The sequence below is a fragment of the Doryrhamphus excisus genome, chromosome 23 (assembly GCF_030265055.1).
Source record: "Doryrhamphus excisus isolate RoL2022-K1 chromosome 23, RoL_Dexc_1.0, whole genome shotgun sequence".
Taxonomy (NCBI): domain Eukaryota; kingdom Metazoa; phylum Chordata; class Actinopteri; order Syngnathiformes; family Syngnathidae; genus Doryrhamphus; species Doryrhamphus excisus.
In genome coordinates this window covers 1,885,218-1,906,122 of record NC_080488.1, presented here as the reverse complement: position 1 = coordinate 1,906,122, position 20,905 = coordinate 1,885,218, and the positions used below count along the sequence as shown (strand labels likewise).

Here is a 20,905-nt window from a genome sequence, read left to right as displayed (position 1 = left end):
GATTACTGACCATTCAGTGATACATATCTGCAATTTGTAGAGATAATACGTTATTCCTTGTTTTTCCCTGAATTGGACTATACTGGATATATTTTAATGTCTTTAAACCAGATTGAATATTAGATTTATTTCAGAGTAATGGAAGGACTGTTTTATTTTTCAACATGGTTTTTATTTTTAATGTAATATTTAAATCTGACTGAAGGTGTCGCTATCTAACTGTCTTAAAATGTGTGTTTTACGCAGCCCTTTGTGGTAGGGCGTTTTAGCACAAATAGTCTGCTTCTACGACGGACTGCAGCGAATTGCTTTCAGAGGATAATTCTATATTTTAACTGAGAGCTGAATCCATTTTTTTCATCATCTTGACACATCTTTTTGATGATGGATTCAATGCGCACACGGTTTCTGTCGCACACCCTTTATTTTTTCCTCTTTTTGCTGTATTCCACAAATGGAGACGTGAGCTTTTCCTTCCCCGAGGAGATGAAACGAGGATCTGTTATTGGGAATTTAGCCAAGGATCTCGGACTGGAGGCGAGCGCGCTGTCGGCCAGGAAAGCCCGCATTGACGCGGAGGGGAGCGGTAAACGTTATTGTGATCTAAACGTGAAAAGCGGAGAGCTGGTTGTAGCCGACAGGATTGACAGAGAGGGTCTTTGTGGAGACAAGGCTTCGTGTGTCCTAAAACATGAGCTGGTACTGCAGAATCCTTTGGAGCTTCATCGAATTAACCTGCACATTCAAGATGTTAATGATAATGCACCATTGTTTAAAGACAACGTGATTAATTTGGAGATACAAGAGTCGGCCATCAAAGGAGCTCGTTTTGCTATAGAAGAGGCGCACGACGCGGATATAGGACAAAATTCTGTCCAAAAATACAGCTTGAAAAAGAATGATAATTTTATTGTTGCTGTCAATGGTAACACAATAGAGCTTGTTCTTGATAAAGAGCTCGACCGTGAAAAGCAAAGTGAGATGAATTTGCTTCTCACGGCTTTAGATGGTGGTTCTCCTCAGAGATCAGGTACAGTAGTCATACACGTCACTGTGCTGGATGCTAATGATAACGCCCCAGTGTTCAGTCAGGCTGTTTATAAAGCCAGTCTACCTGAAAACTCTCCTCCCGATACAATAGTGATTCATGTTAGTGCTACTGATGCTGATGAAGGACTGAATGGGGAAGTGACGTATGACTTTGGTCATGTTACTGAAGATGTGGAGAAAATATTCAGTATTGATCGTAAAGTTGGTGAAATAAGAGTGATTGGCACAGCTGATTATGAAATGACCACATCATATGAAATCCGTGTGAAAGCCAAAGATGGATTAGGATTGTCTTCTTATGCCAAGGTGATTATTTCCATCACTGATGTAAACGACAATGCCCCAATGATCCAATTAGAATCCCTGTCTAATCCAGTACCAGAGAATGTACCACCCGGTACTGAGGTGGGCATCATTAATGTCCAGGACAGAGACTCTGAGAAGAACGGACAGGTCCGCTGCTCCATTCAACAAAACGTCCCCTTCAAGTTAGTTCCTTCTATTAAAAACTATTATTCTCTGGTGACTACTGGACAACTGGACCGTGAACTAGTGTCTGATTACAACATTACAATCAGTGCTACTGATGAGGGCTCTCCTCCTCTGTCCTCCTCTAAAATGATCCACTTATCTGTAGCAGACATCAACGACAACCCACCTGTGTTTGAGGAACAGTCCTACAGTGCATATGTGAGTGAAAATAACAAAGCCGGCTCCACTTTATGTTCCGTTAGTGCTCAAGACCCCGACTGGAGACAGAACGGTACCGTGATTTATTCTCTGTTAGCCGCCGAGGTGAACGGTGCCCCGGTGTCTTCCTATGTTTCCGTTAATGGAGACACTGGAGTGATCCATGCTGTCAGGTCTTTGGATTATGAACACCTGAGGAGCTTTAAAGTCCACGTCATGGCCCGGGACAATGGTTCTCCTCCGCTGAGCAGCAACGTGAGCGTCAGTGTGTTCATATCCGACGTGAACGACAACTCTCCTCAGATACTGTACCCCTCCCCGGAGGGGAACTCCTTCATGACCGAGCTGGTCCCCAAAGCTGCACACGGAGGCTCTGTGGTGTCCAAAGTGATAGCGGTGGATGCAGACTCCGGACAGAACGCCTGGCTGTCCTATCATATAGTCAAGTCCACGGATCCGGGACTTTTCACCATCGGTCTCCACAGTGGAGAGATCAGGACCCAGCGGGACATTTCTGAATCTGACAGCATGAAACAGAACCTGATTGTGGCAGTGAAAGATAACGGACAGCCCCCTCTCTCTGCCACCTGCTCCATGTATTTACTTATTTCTGATAACTTGGCTGAGGTGCCAGAACTGAAGGACATTTCTTATGATGAGAAGAATTCCAAACTGACGTCTTATCTGATCATCGCGCTGGTGTCTGTGTCCACCTTCTTTCTGACCTTCATCATCGTCGTCCTGGGTGTGAGGTTTTGTCGCAGGAGAAAGCCCAGACTGTTGTTTGATGGAGCAGTTGCCATCCCCAGCGCGTATCTCCCTCCTAATTACGCAGATGTTGATGGCACAGGAACTTTACGCAGCAGCTACAACTATGACGCCTACTTGACAACAGGTTCTAGAACCAGTGACTTTAAGTTTGTGTCTTCTTACAATGACAACACACTGCCTGCCGACCAGACTCTGAGGAAAAGTCCTTCTGACTTTGATGAGATGTTTGGAGATGCTGAAGGCTCCCCTGAGGTATGAGCAATTGCCTAGTTTTATTTGTTTGTTGCAAGGGTATTCACTTATCAATGCATTTGCTGTATATTGCAAAGTAATTAATTGATCAGTAGTATTTATGGTTGGTCTGAACACACTTCTTATTAGTTTAATTGTGTATTTCACAAAGCCTATAAATATATATTAATGACTGAACCACAATAGATTAGGTTTAGTATCTTGAATGCAAGAACAAATATAGAATGTATCATAAAAAAGGCCACATCTTTCTCTACGATATAAATATTTGTTTTTTTTTTATTTGAGAGGCTTTTCATGTTTCATTTTTCAAATATCATTCAACATAAAAGTGAAGCAGTGTTATATTATGTTGTCTTACAGTATATACATTAATATGGTGGTATATGTACTGAACCACAATGATGCTGTAATGTATCCGTCATTAGAAGATGTCTCATAAGATTTAATTTCTCTCACGAGGAATCCTTTCCAAAAACAGACAATATGAATGATAACCAATGTCCATTATTCCCTCACCAACATTTTAACATGAGTATTTGACCCCAGCATGCTTGTTGTGTATTACTGTCCCGTAAAGTTTGGCTCATATGCACGTACACATTTTCCATTTTGATGGAAGCAATTATCATCATGTCCAAACACTTAGTATACATCTAATTGTTACAATCCAGTTCTTCTTGATGCTTACCTTTTTTGTCATGAATTTTACAGTGACAGGTTTTGGTGTAGACTTGTTTTCATGAAGCTGCTTGTGGTTTCTCTTATTTGGCTAAGTGACCTGGACCATGATTTAGACATGTTTCCTATCTATCTCTCTCCGGTTACAAACAGATAAGCTTGGCATTGATTGTGTGTTCTGGATATCAGAAAACTGCAAAATGAATCCTGGATATTGTTTTCTGGATCAACATGCACTTGGATACCACATGAGTGAGGTGGAATTGTGAAGTGTTGAATCAAACTTTAGCAACATGAAGTAGAATGTTGTTTTATTTAGTGACTTCCTAAATTTGTATTTTTAACTGTTTCATAGCTCAGAAAGATAAAGAAAGTTAAGTGATTGGCCTTTTTAGTTATCATGCTTGTATTAACAGCTTTATTTTATGTTATGCTGTTTTTTGCTATACAGTAATCACTATCATAACCATTTTTATTTGGTCTGGGATTCGGTAACTTTTCAGACAATAAAATAAGATAGGCCTACAAAGCCACTATACTTCAGGTCATAATGTTTTTAATGTTGCTATTGGATTAACAAAGCCAGTCTAAAAAACATATTGCTTGAATGCTATGTTCACAGTTTTACTTTGAGTCCTTTTTTTCTTTAATGAGCTGAAGTATGTTAACATGGAAGCAAAAAAGTTAGTCATTTCAGGTATCATAAATCATAAATGCATCCATTGCCTTTTTAAAACAGATATGGAACAAACAATAGGCTGTTATTTGTTGGGTTTGTTTTAGATATATTGAGTGCAATAAATGTTTATTATGCATAATGTATATTTCAATAACAATTATTAGCTTGTCGGTGTTTTTGTCAAACCATCCTCACGGTGGCGCAATAGACCAGTTTTCAAATGAAACAGATTACACCCTTTTTCTTTTACGTTGGACTGACGTTCAGTTCTGACGTTAGTGATTTTGTAGACCACATTGTATCATTCTGCAGCGTGTTAGGAGCCATGATGGATTCCAAAACGGCTTTCTTTCACTTGCACACCTTTTATTATCTCCTCCTTTTGTTACATTCCTCATATGGAGACGTGAGCTTTTCCTTCCCCGAGGAGATGAAACGAGGATCTGTTATTGGGAATTTAGCCAAGGATCTCGGACTGGAGGCGAGCGCGCTGTCGGCCAGGAAAGCCCGCATTGACGCGGAGGGGAGCGGTAAACGTTATTGTGATCTAAACGTGAAAAGCGGAGAGCTGGTTGTAGCCGACAGGATTGACAGAGAGGGTCTTTGTGGAGACAAGGCTTCGTGTGTCCTAAAACATGAGCTGGTACTGCAGAATCCTTTGGAGCTTCATCGAATTAACCTGCACATTCAAGATGTTAATGATAATGCACCATTGTTTAAAGACAACGTGATTCATTTGGAGATACATGAGTTGGCCACCAAAGGAGCTCGTTTTGCTATAGAAGAGGCGCACGATGCGGATATAGGACAAAATTCTGTCCAAAAATACAGCTTGAAAAAGAATGATAATTTCATTGTTGCTGTCAATGGTAACACAATAGAGCTTGTTCTTGATAAAGAGCTCGACCGTGAAAAGCAAAGTGAGATGAATTTGCTTCTCACGGCTTTAGATGGCGGCTCTCCTCAGAGATCAGGTACAGTAGTCATACACGTCACTGTGCTGGATGCTAATGATAACGCCCCAGTGTTCAGTCAGGCTGTTTATAAAGCCAGTCTACCTGAAAACTCTCCTCCAGATACAATAGTGATTCATGTTAGTGCTACTGATGCTGATGAAGGACTGAATGGGGAAGTGACGTATGACTTTGGCCATGTTACTGAAGATGTGGAGAAAATATTCAGTATTGATCGTAAAGTTGGTGAAATAAGAGTGATTGGCACAGCTGATTATGAAACGACCACATCATATGAAATCCGTGTGAAAGCCAAAGATGGATTAGGATTGTCTTCTTATGCCAAGGTGATTATTTCCATCACTGATGTAAACGACAATGCCCCAATGATCCAATTAGAATCCCTGTCTAATCCAGTACCAGAGAATGTACCACCCGGTACTGAGGTGGGCATCATTAATGTCCAGGACAGAGACTCTGAGAAGAACGGACAGGTCCACTGCTCCATTCAACAAAACGTCCCCTTCAAGTTAGTTCCTTCTATTAAAAACTATTATTCTCTGGTGACTACTGGACAACTGGACCGTGAACTAGTGTCTGATTACAACATTACAATCAGTGCTACTGATGAGGGCTCTCCTCCTCTGTCCTCCTCTAAAATGATCCACTTATCTGTAGCAGACATCAACGACAACCCACCTGTGTTTGAGGAACAGTCCTACAGTGCATATGTGAGTGAAAATAACAAAGCCGGCTCCACTTTATGTTCCGTTAGTGCTCAAGACCCCGACTGGAGACAGAACGGTACCGTGATTTATTCTCTGTTAGCCGCCGAGGTGAACGGTGCCCCGGTGTCTTCCTATGTTTCCGTTAATGGAGACACTGGAGTGATCCATGCTGTCAGGTCTTTGGATTACGAACACCTGAGGAGCTTTAAAGTCCACGTCATGGCCAGAGACAATGGTTCTCCTCCTCTGAGCAGCAACGTGAGCGTCAGTGTGTTCATATCGGACGTGAACGACAACTCTCCTCAGATACTGTACCCCTCCCCAGAGGGCAACTCCTTCATGACCGAGCTGGTCCCCAAAGCTGCACACGGAGGCTCTGTGGTGTCCAAAGTGATAGCGGTGGATGCAGACTCCGGACAGAACGCCTGGCTGTCCTATCATATAGTCAAGTCCACGGATCCGGGACTTTTCACCATCGGTCTCCACAGTGGAGAGATCAGGACCCAGCGGGACATTTCTGAATCTGACAGCATGAAACAGAACCTGATTGTGGCAGTGAAAGATAACGGACAGCCCCCTCTCTCTGCCACCTGCTCCATGTATTTACTTATTTCTGATAACTTGGCTGAGGTGCCAGAACTGAAGGACATTTCTTATGACGAGAAGAATTCCAAACTGACGTCTTATCTGATCATCGCGCTGGTGTCTGTGTCCACCTTCTTTCTCACCTTCATCATCGTCGTCCTGGGTGTGAGGTTTTGTCGCAGGAGAAAGCCCAGACTGTTGTTTGATGGAGCAGTTGCCATCCCCAGCGCGTATCTCCCTCCTAATTACGCAGATGTTGACGGCACAGGAACTTTACGCAGCAGCTACAACTATGACGCCTACTTGACAACAGGTTCTAGAACCAGTGACTTTAAGTTTGTGTCTTCTTACAATGACAACACACTGCCTGCCGACCAGACTCTGAGGAAAAGTCCGTCTGACTTTGATGAGATGTTTGGAGATGCTGAAGGCTCCCCTGAGGTATGAGCAATTGCTTAGTTTTACTTGTTTGTTGCAAAGGTATTCACTTATCAATGCATTTGCTGTATTGCAAAGTAATTAATTGATCAGTAGTATTTATGGTTGGTCTGAACACACTTCTTATTAGTTTAATTGTGTATTTCATAAAGCCTATACATATATATTAATGACTGAACCACAATAGATTAGGTTTCGCATCTTGTATGCAAGAACAAATATAGAATGTATCATAAAAAAGGCCACACCTTTCTCTATAGTATATAAATATTTGTCTATTTTTTTGAGAGGCTTTTCATGTTTCATTTTTCAAATATCATTCAACATAAAAGTGAAACAGTGTTATACATCTAATTGTTACAATCCAGTTCTTCTTGATGCTTACCTTTTTTGTCATGAATTTCACAGTGACAGGTTTTGGTGTAGACTTGTTTTCATGAAGCTGCTTGTGGTTTCTGTTATTTGGCTAAGTGACCTGGACCATGATTTAGACATGTTTCCTATCTATCTCTCTCCGGTTACAAACAGATAAGCTTGGCATTGATTATGTGTTCTGGACATCAGAAATCTGCTAAATGATTCCTGGATATTGTTTTCTGGATCAACATGAACTTGGATACCACATGAGTGAGGTGGAATTGTGAAGTGTTGAATCAAACTTTAGCAACATGAAGTAGAATGTTGTTTTATTTAGTGACTTCCTAAATCTGTATTTTTAACTGTTTCATAGCTCAGAAAGATAAAGAAAGTTAAGTGATCAGGGTTTTTAATTATCATGCTTGTATTAACAGCTTTATTTTATGTTATGCTGTTTTTTGCTATACAGTAATCACTATCATAACCATTTTTATTTGGTCTGGGATTCGGTAACTTTTCAGACAATAAAATAAGATAGGCCTACAAAGACACTATACTTCAGGTCATAATGTTTTTAATGTTGCTATTGGATTAACAAAGCCAGTCTGAAAAACATATTGCTTGAATGCTATGTTCACAGTTTTACTTTGAGTCCTTTTTTTCTTTAATGAGCTGAAGTATGTTAACATGGAAGCAAAAAAACTTAGTTATTTCAGGTATCATAAATCATAAATGCATCCATTGCCTTTTTAAAACAGATATGGAACAAACAATAGGTTGTTATTTGTTTGGTTTGTTTTAGATATGTTAAGTACAATAAATGTTTATTCTGCATAATGTATATTTCAATAACAATTGTTAACTTGTCGGTGTTTTTGTCAAACCATCCTCACGGTGGCGCAATAGACCAGTTTTCAAATGAAACAGATTACACCCTTTTTCTTTTACGTTGGACTGACGTTCAGTTCTGACGTTAGTGATTTTGTAGACCACATTGTATCATTCTGCAGCGTGTTAGGAGCCATGATGGATTCCAAAACGGCTTTCTTTCACTTGCGCACCTTTTATTATCTCCTCCTTTTGTTACATTCCTCATATGGAGACGTGAGCTTTTCCTTCCCCGAGGAGATGAAACGAGGATCTGTTATTGGGAATTTAGCCAAGGATCTCGGACTGGAGGCGAGCGCGCTGTCGGCCAGGAAAGCCCGCATTGACGCGGAGGGGAGCGGTAAACGTTATTGTGATCTAAACGTGAAAAGCGGAGAGCTGGTTGTAGCCGACAGGATTGACAGAGAGGGTCTTTGTGGAGACAAGGCTTCGTGTGTCCTAAAACATGAGGTTGTGCTGGAGAATCCTTTGGAGCTTCATCGAATTAACCTGCACATTCAAGATGTTAATGATAATGCACCAGTGTTTAAAGACAACGTGATTAATTTGGAGATACGTGAGTCGGCCGATAGAGGAGCTCGTTTTGTGATAGAAGAGGGGCACGATGCGGATATAGGACAAAATTCTATTCAGCAGTATATCCTTAAGAAAAATGATAATTTCGTTTTGACTCTCAGTGGTACCACAATAGAGCTTGTTCTTGATAAAGAACTAGACCGTGAACATAAACAGGAAATTAATTTGCTTCTCACAGCTTTAGATGGCGGCTCTCCTCAGAGATCAGGTACAGTAGTCATACACGTCACTGTGCTGGATGCTAATGATAACGCCCCAGTGTTCAGTCAGGCTGTTTATAAAGCCAGTCTACCTGAAAACTCTCCTCCAGATACAATAGTGATTCATGTTAGTGCTACTGATGCTGATGAAGGACTGAATGGGGAAGTGACGTATGACTTTAGTCATGTTACTGAAGATGTGGAGAAATTATTTAGTATTGATCGTAAAATGGGTGCAATAAAAGTAACTGGCACTGTGGACTATGAATCTAGAACATCATATGAAATCCGCGTGAAAGCCAAAGATGGACTAGGACTGTCCTCTTATGCAAAAGTAATTATTTCCATCACTGACGTTAATGATAATGCTCCTGTAATCAATTTAAAGTCTCTGTCTAATCCAGTACCAGAGAATGTACCACCCGGTACTGAGGTGGGCATCATTAATGTCCAGGACAGAGACTCTGAGAAGAACGGACAGGTCCGCTGCTCCATTCAACAAAACGTCCCCTTCAAGTTAGTTCCTTCTATTAAAAACTATTATTCTCTGGTGACTACTGGACAACTGGACCGTGAACTAGTGTCTGATTACAACATTACAATCAGTGCTACTGATGAGGGCTCTCCTCCTCTGTCCTCCTCTAAAATGATCCACTTATCTGTAGCAGACATCAACGACAACCCACCTGTGTTTGAGGAACAGTCCTACAGTGCATATGTGAGTGAAAATAACAAAGCCGGCTCCACTTTATGTTCCGTTAGTGCTCAAGACCCCGACTGGAGACAGAACGGTACCGTGATTTATTCTCTGTTAGCCGCCGAGGTGAACGGTGCCCCGGTGTCTTCCTATGTTTCCGTTAATGGAGACACTGGAGTGATCCATGCTGTCAGGTCTTTGGATTACGAACACCTGAGGAGCTTTAAAGTCCACGTCATGGCCAGAGACAATGGTTCTCCTCCTCTGAGCAGCAACGTGAGCGTCAGTGTGTTCATATCGGATGTGAACGACAACTCTCCTCAGATACTGTACCCCTCCCCGGAGGGCAACTCCTTCATGACCGAGCTGGTCCCCAAAGCTGCACACGGAGGCTCTGTGGTGTCCAAAGTGATAGCGGTGGATGCAGACTCCGGACAGAACGCCTGGCTGTCCTATCATATAGTCAAGTCCACGGATCCGGGACTTTTCACCATCGGTCTCCACAGTGGAGAGATCAGGACCCAGCGGGACATTTCTGAATCTGACAGCATGAAACAGAACCTGATTGTGGCAGTGAAAGATAACGGACAGCCCCCTCTCTCTGCCACCTGCTCCATGTATTTACTTATTTCTGATAACTTGGCTGAGGTGCCAGAACTGAAGGACATTTCTTATGATGAGAAGAATTCCAAACTGACGTCTTATCTGATCATCGCGCTGGTGTCTGTGTCCACCTTCTTTCTCACCTTCATCATCGTCGTCCTGGGTGTGAGGTTTTGTCGTAGGAGAAAGCCCAGACTGTTGTTTGATGGAGCAGTTGCCATCCCCAGCGCGTATCTCCCTCCTAATTACGCAGATGTTGACGGCACAGGAACTTTACGCAGCAGCTACAACTATGACGCCTACTTGACAACAGGTTCTAGAACCAGTGACTTTAAGTTTGTGTCTTCTTACAATGACAACACACTGCCTGCCGACCAGACACTGAGGAAGAGTCCTTCTGACTTTGATGAGATGTTTGGAGATGCTGAAGGCTCCCCTGAGGTATGATTTGCGTAGTTTTTATATTTCAAAGTCAATCAGTTATTAACAGATGCTGGTCTTTGTTTAGGCATTTGGATAAAGTGGTTGTTGTACGAGTCTACATGATTATAACGGTTGTAACATTTGCTGTTTGTCCCCTTGTTGTTCCACCATTCACACATAATTTTTTCTTACCATATCTTGCAATACTTTGTTCTTCAGAGATTTTGTACCTATTTATTTCCATCAATTAGGTTGAAAAGTACAGTGTATTTCGTCTCACTGTAGATGTGAGTGACATTTCGGTGCTTACCTTTTGGCATGAATTTTTGCCATGTGACTTTAGTCATCACAAGCCCACGAGCAGTTACACTTGAACTTGATTATGTAAGTTGAACATCAATAGTTTTCTATTTTATTATTAAGTGTTCATAAACGTAGACAACAATTTCCTGAGATGGAATAATGGACGTCGGATAAGCGGCATAGACAACGGATGGATGCATGGATGGAATAATGATGTATCAAATCTTCAGCCATTTTACTATACCTTAGTTTCATTGTACTTCTTTGTAGTTGTTAAAGTAGCCAATGGTTGTCTTATATTAAGGCCGATCTCCTGAGTAAAGCAGCTATCATCGCCACTGTCATCTTCAACCAGCAGCATTTGGTCATCTCCATCTGTCCCTCTTCCTCTCTATGCTCTCTCAAACATGCACAGGCACGTGCACGTGCGCGGGAACACACACACACACACACACACACACACATCCCTGTCTGCTGTCTTGCTGTCTGACTGCAGAGATGAAATCTCTGTCCTTGGTGCTGAATTGTTAAACTGTGTCTTGGTTTAGTTCATATTCCTGTTCAGGGTTGTTGTAAAATATACTTTTCAGTATCCGTCATTATTAAAGTCACTCCAGGCGAGGCCCTCACCTGACTTTATAGTTGTGGCGTCATCCGAATGACGCAGCCATGTCTTTTATCCTTAAAACCTTTCCGTCTAAGTTTAGATTCAATAGAGTAGAATAGAGTAGAATATGGAAAATAGTGAAGACTTTTTGTGCTGCGTCTTCATCTTGTAATTGTCCACTCGGCCTCGCGGTGACGCTCTTATAATATTTGACTCGTGGATGGCGTGTGCCGCCGTATCTGTGTCAGTGAAACTAGAGCATTGGGTAAGAGCTGAAGGCTGTGTGTGTGTCTGTGTGTGCCTCTTTGTGTAATGAGGCACAGAAAAAATGTTGTGTGTGTGTGTGTGTATGGGATTGAGGCAGAGAGAAAAAAAATGTGTGTGTGGGTGTTTGTGTGGAGAGAAAGAGGGAGCAAGAGAGAGAGAGATGAAATGGGAATAGAGGAATCCAAGCTGACAGCTTCCCTAATAGAGCATGAGTAACTCGGCTGGAGAAGCAGGGAACCGTTGGATTGCAGCAGAATTTTCAGTTCGTCATTTTCACGTGCGTGGTTAGGATTTAGCGTGTTTTTCTGCAGTTTATAGCTATCAGAGAGAACCTCTCAGAATGGACGGGCGAATTAACTTCCAACATTGGATGCATTTCGTCCTTTTTTCCTTGATCTTCGCTGTGTCGTCTGGAGAGGTCCGTTATGTTCTTCCAGAGGAGATGCAGACTGGTTCTATAATTGGGAACATTGCGCAGGATCTGCGTTTGGAAGTGAAAGAGCTCCGTGATCGTCGTGCCCGTGTTGTCGCAGATGGAACCAGTCAGCTTTGTGAACTGGACCCGGCATCAGGCAATCTTTTGATCAGCCAACGGATTGACAGAGAGGAGCTCTGCAGCGCTCAAGGCAGCGGGTGCACCATCCAACATCAGATTTTACTGGAGGACCCCCTGCAAGCATTTAGTCTGCTTTTAGACATCGCCGACATTAATGACAATACTCCAGTATTTGCTGCAGGGGAGATCAGCCTCGATTTAGTCGAGTCCACAGTCCTGGGGAGACGTTTTCCACTGGAGAGTGCACATGACCCTGATTTGGGGACAAACTCTATCAGTGAATATAAATTGAGCCCAAACGATCATTTCGGTCTGGAAATAGGAACTCAAATAAATGGCAATGCATATCCCGAACTTGTTCTAAAAAAGGCATTGGATCGAGAGACACAATCTGAACATGTACTGAAAATCAATGGAATTGATGGCGGAAACCCAGCCAGAACTGGAACTGCCTTTATCCGTATTCGGGTTTTGGATGTCAATGATAATGTCCCGGTTTTTAACCAGCAGGTTTACAGAACAGTGGTACCCGAGAACTCGGTCACAGGGACTTTAATAGCACAACTTAATGCTACAGACTTGGATGACGGTTTATATGGGGAGATAACGTACTCTTTTAGTCACCTCTCAGACAAGACCAGAGGTGTTGTTCACATTGACCCTCTGAGTGGGGAAGTCCGGGTGGCAGGTGTCATTGACTATGAGGAAGCTAGTACGCATGAGCTGGACGTCCAAGCTAAAGATGGCGGCGGTCAGGCCTCTCATTGTAAACTTATCATTGATGTCGCCGATGTAAATGACAACAAACCTGTTATCGAAATAAAGTCAGCATCCGCTAATGTGGCCGAAGACTCCAAACCTGGAATGATGGTGGCCCTGATCAACATTTACGACATGGACACCGGAAACAGCGGACACGTCACATGTTCGATTCCTGACAATGTCCCGTTTCAAATAGTGTCAGAAGTGAAAAACTACTACATGTTAGTGACAGACGGGACGCTAGATAGAGAGGTTCAGTCAGAGTATAACATCACCGTGACTGCCACTGATTCAGGCATCCCGCCACTTGAGAGCAGTAAAATTTTAACAATCATAGTTAATGACATAAATGACAACCCTCCAACTTTTACACAGAACGAGTACACTGCCAATCTATTGGAAAACCAACCCATTGGCGCATTTGTAATGAAAGTATCAGCAGTAGACATGGACGATGCATCTAATGCTAAATTACTGTATCAAATATCGAAGGATACCAACTCTGAAGTTTCCTCCTTCCTCACCATTAACACCGAAACAGGCGAGCTTTTCACATCGAGGCTCTTCGATTACGAGCAATCGGTTTACTTCCAAATCAAAGTCGAGGCTCGAGACGGGGGAGACCCCCAACTCACCGCCACCTGCACTGTTAATGTTTTTATTAAGGACCAAAATGATAACGCTCCAGTTATTCTATATCCTGTCCAAGCCTTCATTGTTGAAGACATGGTGCCCCTCGAAGCCCCGAGAGGTTACTTAGTGACCAAAGTGGTGGCTGTGGATGCTGACTCGGGGCATAATGCGTGGCTCTCGTACAGAATAATCAAAGAAACTCAACCCGGTCTCTTCGCGGTGGGTTTGCACACCGGTGAAATCAGAACCATGCGAGCGTTCATGGAAGATGATGACCCAAAGCAAACAGTTGTTATCGTGGTAACAGATAATGGACACGATTCCCTCTCAGCCACAGCTACAGTTAGCATCGCTATTGGTGAGGGGTTGCCAGTCGTTCAAGAACTATTTGACCTGCCAGACGAATCTCAGGGCAGCGATTCTTTGAGGCTGTATTTGGTCATCGCCCTGTTTACCATTTCTACTCTGTTAATCATTTTAATCATGGCAGTCTTTTACGTCAAGCTTTGTCGACGTGGTTACGTCTACCGTTCAAGTACTGCCAATCTCCCAGTTTTCCCCACCACTTACTACCCGCAGAGTTTTACAGATTTTAGCCACTGTGGCACATTGCTACAAGATGACAGGTTTGATCCCTTTCTGACCACCGGCTCGTGGAGAGGCGACTTTCGTTTCGGTTCAAATACGGACACTGACACGCTAAAGAAAAGGAGCGCGGCGTATCAGAAGAACACACTTAGGCGCACCAGTGCAGATAGATCTACTTTAAAGATTCGGGCGGGTCCCCAACATCCTTGTTATGTGGTCACTTGAAGTCCTGCACATGAAAAAAAAGTACACTCACTGGACCTTTCACTGAGTACACTTACCTTCTGGTATTAGGTATCCCGATTTTATGTTATGGTTATGCCTGTTTTGTAACAGTGTTGATTATGATTGCATTCCCATGTTATTAATATTGTTTTCATACAGCTCCTGAATTGACTCAGGAGATTGTCATGTGTGTTGGCCGGTGAATGCATGTTGGAATCACCAACTGTAACGATTTAGGAAACGATATCATGTGTTTAAAAATATAAACATGTGACTTGATGTTCTGTTTCTATGCATGAAATGGTTATCTTTATAACTCCATAGCGTAATGTCGCAATCCTGACCTTATACTGATGACGTCACCTCAAAAATAACTTTTCAGATCATCACTGTCATATAGTACGTGTGATAACAAAGGCTTTGGGGATGATTATTATTCTATTATTGTTTTAACATTAGCCAAACTTTGTTGTCGTTCCATTGCTGTATGTCAAGAAGAAGCATTTTCTGTTTCAGTCTTTTTTCAATATTTACTTATGTTGTCTCATTTATTATGAACAAAAAGCATATTAGTGATTTGTGCATAGTGATGTAGTATTGTTTAGTAAACGTCACATCACCAGCATTTCCTACTTCCTTTTTTAAACCGGCAAACCATAACAATACTTACATACTGTTGTCTTTCTTTTTCCTGCATATGTTGTAGCAATTTGTTTTATTTTCCTTAGCTTGTGCAGTATTTTTGTCTTGGGACAATTTTGTCTTGTAGCCACTGCCTTTTAAATCAGTGACTATCGATATTTCAGGTATTATCGATCTTTGTGATGTGATGCTTTAACACTGTATTTATGGCAATAGGATGATTTAACTATAGTGAATGCACTATTAAATAAATGCTGATTTTTTTAAAGCCACAATTTATTTTCTTTGTCTTATTTGCCTTTGTTGAGCTCTAGTAAGAAAATAATGCATGTATAAACAATTATATCACTTCTAATAATAAACATTGGAGATTAATGTTCATAACCGTAGTTGGGTCAGTGGTTCAGGAATAATACAGTAGAGGGTGTGTGTCTGTGTGTGTGTGTGTGTGTGTGTGTGTGTGTGTGTGTGTGTGTGTGTGTGTGTGTGTTGTATTCTGTGCTGCAGATGCAACGAGATGCGTGTGCATTCATGTTGTGCTTGCACATGTGCTCTCAATTTAAGCCATGGTTGGACTAACAACAACGATTTTTGCCAACAGTATTCTTGTACTCTCTGGATCATTATCATAATGTATTATGAACAACATAAAAAAATAAAGGTGAACAATGCAAGATTAACCCGTTGAGGCAACTGAGTCCATTGTACATAAATGCATTGCAATTAGTAAATATTGGGGTGTAACGGTATTATCAGTATGATTACTCCGGTTCTATACAAAAACAATACATGTAAAATTGCCTAGCTTTAATGTTTAATAACATGTTTTCAATGAAGCATTAAAAAATGTCAACATGATAGCAGGTAATTATCCAATAAATGGCATTCTCAAATAAAAAAGTATATATTGCATACAAGAAAACCTAAGGATGCGGGTACAATCAACAATCCAATGTAAGTCAGTAAATTGTATTATAAAAGATGTTCGCTTTGCATTAGGGATAACAACGCAAAATAGTAATATTTTTAAAAATGAGTAATATTAATATAAATCATTAATAATACCAATTTTGAGTAATTTTAGTGGAGTTGTGTGCAACTGTGCCATTGGTGTCCATTGAGATGCTTTTAGATTTCCCATGAGATTCCCAAAGAACATACTGAACAATGCATAGCACACAATGCAGCATATACAAATGCATCCCGTTTACCTTTTTAATGTTGTCATGTGACAGTTGTAATTTTCAAAATGTCATCTATACTAACTCTTTTCTACCCCCACCCTTCTTCTCTCTCTCTCTCTCTCTCTCTCTCTCTCTCTCTCTCTCCTCATGCACGTGACTGAAACCTCCAATGTGGTCCCACAGGTAAGCTGATATTTCTTTCCCTTATGTCTCACACATACATGTAGCTCCATGCAGTCTATTACGACATCACACTAGGAGCACCAATCAGCTCACACAATCAATTGACCCAGAATGTGTTTCCATGTACTGTCTCTTTGCACTGCCCTCTTTTACACCGCACACAGTGCTGCACCACAGCAAGTATGTTTATCAGCCATGACCAGAGTCTTACCCACACCAAGGCTTCAATGTTAAGTTGCTTTTTCGCAGTCTTGTTACCCGTGCAGCCATACTGATCCTATTTAAGTGCGCTGCTTGTGTCAGACATGAATATTAATAACTCTGCCTGCTGTTGCTGTGCGGGCATGGCCTGAATAATGCACCATCATGATGTGCGCGCGGCTGTGCTCTGCAGTGCTCTGCTGAAATGGAGCACTGATGCACATGAAGGCCGTGAGACCACCATCATGACCCGTGTGGCAAATATACTGTCACAATATATTAATCGCTTATTGTATTTTTTATACTGAATGTTAATTTTTCAATGTAGCTGTCTATTTTTCCTCTGCACATTTCTTGTCATGGGATTGAAAAGTGCAAGTATTTTTTTCTTCATTGTTTTATGGGCCTGCAAGCAAATCAGTTGAATATTTAGAAAACCTGATTAATGGTGCCTGTGAACATCAAACACCCTTCCTCTTGAGCCCACCCTATTAATGTGAATACACACCCCCACACACATGTGCCCCCACCCCCAACACACACATAGCAGCCCTGCATTTATTAAATTGCTAAAATACAAAAAAACAAATAATCACAAAAACATTACATAGACCTCTATGGACTTTTCTATTGTATTTAAAATACATATTCTTCATATTTGTAGTTATGAAATATTCTTAATTGTATGATGCAATTGGTATGCCTGTAGTGAAGGTCATATATGTTTTATATTCCTGAAATTAAATTAACTGCGTGGTATTTGCTTATGTGCCTTTACTGTATCTACCGCCCGGTCTTTCTCTTGCTGTCTTTTGTCTGCATGCCTCTTTTTATTTTTTAATTTATTTATTTCCAGTGTTCTCCATGCACTTGTGGTTCTGTTTTGCATCAGAGGGTGGTGATGTTGCTTCAGCATTGGAATTGTCTGAATGCTGGCTTAACACTGAGAGCAAAGTATGTTTGAGACTTGTTGGAGCCTCTTGAACATCAGATTATGTTCATGACATTCGAGCGTTTATTGCAGATTAAATATGTACAAGGACTGTCCATAGACACAGGATTGGAGAACCCCGATTGTGCTTTTCTGTGTTCCGGTTGTGGTCAGTGGACTAATGAGTTGTTCCATCCCAGAAGAGATGAGGAACGGGCTCTTTGTTGGACTTGGACTTGGATGTGAAAAGGTTAGGTTCTGGCCAAGTCTGGCTTGTTCCAGATGAGGACAGCCATGTTGCTCTGAACCACAACAAAGGACCCATCCTTGTCAATGAGAGAAAATACGAGCTAATATTAGCTTGACTGGAAATTGTCCAGTAAAATCCACTTGAATTATTTCCTATCATCAACATCAAAGACCGTTAAGACTGGTGATATATTTCATGTGGAATGTTCACTAATATTATTGTGCAGTCGTGTACAATCAGACTTGAAATTCACTATTTGGACTCTAAGGGACGCTCTTGTCCAGCATAAGGATTTCCTTCCATTCGGCCCACGACTGACTGAAGGGAATCAGACAAACTGGATTCATTCGGCTTGAGGACGCATGCAGTGAACAGGAAGAGGCAAACGTTTTTGTTTAAATCGTTTTCGATCTGCAGGAAACGGATAATTAAAGGGGGAATCGACGTTTTTGCTGGATAAATCATAATTATTTTTTTGCACAATGCTTCCAAGAGGATGCGTCGCCGACGCTCGATGGAGATGGCGATCGCTTCATGCGCCACAACAGCTAGTGGGACTGCTTTTGTGCGTCTTTTATTTCCTTTCCACGGTAGGTGGTCAGATTCGTTACTCTATCCCGGAGGAGATGAAGAAAGGCTCGGTGATCGGAAATGTGGCGCAAGATCTTGGTTTGGATGTGAAACGGCTGCGTTCAGGGCGGGCCCGCATCGTGACGGGAGACAACATCCAGTACGCCGAGCTGAAGACAGACAAAGGGCTTCTCGTCGTCAATGACAGAATAGACCGGGAGCAGCTTTGTGGAGATGTGACGCCATGCAGCTTCAGCTTTGAGGTCATTTTAGAAAACCCCTTAGAACTGCACAGAATCATTGTTGAGGTTTTGGATATAAATGATCATGCTCCCGTATTTGCGCATAAAGATAAAGCTCTGGTATTTGAAATAAGTGAATCTGCCGCAGTAGGAGTGCGTTTCCCCCTGCAGGGTGCAGTGGATCAAGATGTGGGGCAAAACGCATTGCAGAATTACATTTTGTCACCAAACGACAATTTTATCCTGAATCAGCATGCAAATCCAGATGGCAGTAAATATGTTGAAATGGTGCTACAGAAGCCTTTAGACAGAGAGAGACATCCCCGTTTGTCTCTAAAATTAATTGCAGTGGATGGAGGAACACCACAGAGATCTGCTACCGAGAATATAGAAATAAATGTTCTAGATGTGAATGATAACGAACCCATATTTAACCAATCAACATATAAGGCTACTGTTATGGAAAACGCAATGAAAGGAACTAGTATAATTACTGTAAATGCTACAGATGCTGATAGTGGATCAAATGGCCTCATTACTTACAGTTTGTCTATAATGAAAGGAAGTGTTGCAAATCTATTTAATATTAATGAAAACACAGGCACAATTTATGTGTCTGGTCAAATAGACTATGAAAAGGACAGGAAGTTTGAAGTCAGGGTAGAAGCCAAGGATCAAGGTGGGCTGACTGGGACCAGTAAAGTTATACTTGATGTTATTGACATAAATGACAATGCTCCCATTATTAATATAATGTCATTTTCAAGTCCTCTACCTGAAGATTCACCTCCTGGTACAACAGTTGCAATTTTAAACATAAAAGATGCAGATTCGGACAGAAATGGACAAATACAATGTAAAATAAATGGAAAACTTCCCTTTAAGATAGAAACGTCCTTAACAAATTATTATAATTTAATCTCAGATCAATACTTTGATAGAGAGTCTGTTTCGGAATATAACATAACCATTACAGCCACTGACCTTGGGACGCCTCCTCTTTCTAGTTCAACAAAGTTACATCTTAGAATCTCAGACATAAACGACAATGCACCATTATTTGATCAAAAGATTTATTCTGCTTATGTCTCAGAGAATAATTCTCCTGGTATTTCCATATTTGCTGTCACTGCCAGAGATGCTGACTGGAATCAAAACGCCAGAATATCTTATCTTTTAGACGACACGCAGATAAGCGGCAGTCCCGTTTCTACCTATGTTTCCTTAAATGCAGAAACTGGCGTTCTTAGTGCAGTTCGATCATTTGATTATGAGCAAATCAAACATGTGGACTTGGTGGTCCGAGCTCAGGACGGAGGCTCTCCTCCTCTCAGCAGCAACGTGAGCGTTCGCATCCTGATACAAGACCAGAACGACAATGCCCCTCAAGTCCTGTACCCGGTCCAGACGGGCGGCTCGGTGCTGGCCGAAATGGTGCCTCGTTCAGCAGATGTGGGCTACCTGGTGACTAAAGTGGTGGCTGTTGATGTGGACTCTGGACAGAACGCCTGGCTCTCCTATAAAGTGCACAAAGCCACAGACAGGGCGCTGTTTGAAGTGGGCCTACACAATGGAGAAATAAGAACTGTCCGCCAAGTCACTGATAAAGATGCTGTCAAACAAAGACTGACTGTTCTAGTGGAGGACAACGGGCAGCCCTCTCGTTCAGCTACAGTCATTGTTAACGTGGCGGTGGCGGACAGCTTCCCTGAAGTGCTGTCAGAGTTCACTGACTTTAGCATGCACGACAAGGAGTACAATGACAAGCTGACTTTTTACTTAGTCTTGGCTTTGGCTGTGGTCTCCTTCCTCTTCATCACCTGCTTGCTGCTTATCATATCGGTCAAAGTGTACAGGTGGAGACGGTCTCGCATCCTGCACCACTCCAACCTCCCTGTCATTCCGTATTATCCGCCACGTTACTCGGACACTTTGGGGACGGGGACTCTCCCGCACGTGTACAATTACGAGGTGTGCAGGACCACCGACTCCAGAAAAAGCGACATGAAGAACATGCAAGGGATGAGTCAAAGTTTAGTGAGCGTGGATGGAGCTGATGCTGATACGACGCATGTGACCAAGCAGCAGTCAGGGAACTGTTCCCAGATGTCGACTTTGGTGAGTCCCATCTTTCCCACACCAACACACTCTAACATTGTATCACTTTAAACTGTGAGGAGTGCTCTGTTT

At 42.0% G+C, this 20,905-nt stretch overlaps 5 protein-coding genes across 14 annotated transcripts in view; all 5 read left to right on the top strand.

Annotated features, from left to right (window-relative positions):
- Positions 1 to 20,905, top strand: part of LOC131110316 (protocadherin gamma-B4-like) — a 159,524-nt gene that overhangs the window by 22,022 nt on the left and 116,597 nt on the right. The window contains exon 1 of one of the 10 annotated variants that reach the window (XM_058063317.1): positions 16,456 to 20,833. The exons of 8 other annotated variants lie outside the window; for them this stretch is intronic. In XM_058063317.1, the coding sequence (XP_057919300.1) occupies positions 18,386 to 20,833 (2,448 nt within the window). In that variant the 5' untranslated portion in view covers positions 16,456 to 18,385. Of the gene's footprint in view, positions 1 to 16,455; positions 20,834 to 20,905 lie in introns of those variants that run through there. One more of the 10 variants, XM_058063327.1, reaches the window with a different exon arrangement.
- Positions 266 to 2,769, top strand: LOC131110334 (protocadherin gamma-A11-like). Its single transcript, XM_058063374.1, has one exon. The coding sequence runs from the start codon at positions 382 to 384 to the stop codon at positions 2,767 to 2,769; it is 2,388 nt and encodes a 795-aa protein (XP_057919357.1). The 5' UTR covers positions 266 to 381.
- Positions 3,101 to 6,836, top strand: LOC131110325 (protocadherin beta-15-like). Its single transcript, XM_058063364.1, has one exon. It carries the CDS (start codon positions 4,344 to 4,346, stop codon positions 6,834 to 6,836), a length of 2,493 nt encoding a protein of 830 aa, XP_057919347.1. The 5' UTR covers positions 3,101 to 4,343.
- Positions 7,709 to 10,595, top strand: LOC131110327 (protocadherin beta-16-like). The gene has a single exon (XM_058063365.1). It carries the CDS (start codon positions 8,103 to 8,105, stop codon positions 10,593 to 10,595), a length of 2,493 nt encoding a protein of 830 aa, XP_057919348.1. The 5' UTR covers positions 7,709 to 8,102.
- LOC131110332 (protocadherin beta-7) lies at positions 10,596 to 15,423 on the top strand. The gene has a single exon (XM_058063372.1). It carries the CDS (start codon positions 12,089 to 12,091, stop codon positions 14,510 to 14,512), a length of 2,424 nt encoding a protein of 807 aa, XP_057919355.1. The 5' UTR covers positions 10,596 to 12,088; the 3' UTR covers positions 14,513 to 15,423.

Excerpts from the sequence above, each read along its gene's own strand:
- LOC131110334 (XM_058063374.1), top strand. The coding sequence starts at position 382 with ATGATGGATTCAATGCGCACACGGTTTCTGTCGCACACCCTTTATTTT.
- LOC131110325 (XM_058063364.1), top strand. The coding sequence starts at position 4,344 with ATGAAACAGATTACACCCTTTTTCTTTTACGTTGGACTGACGTTCAGT.
- LOC131110327 (XM_058063365.1), top strand. The coding sequence starts at position 8,103 with ATGAAACAGATTACACCCTTTTTCTTTTACGTTGGACTGACGTTCAGT.
- LOC131110332 (XM_058063372.1), top strand. The coding sequence starts at position 12,089 with ATGGACGGGCGAATTAACTTCCAACATTGGATGCATTTCGTCCTTTTT.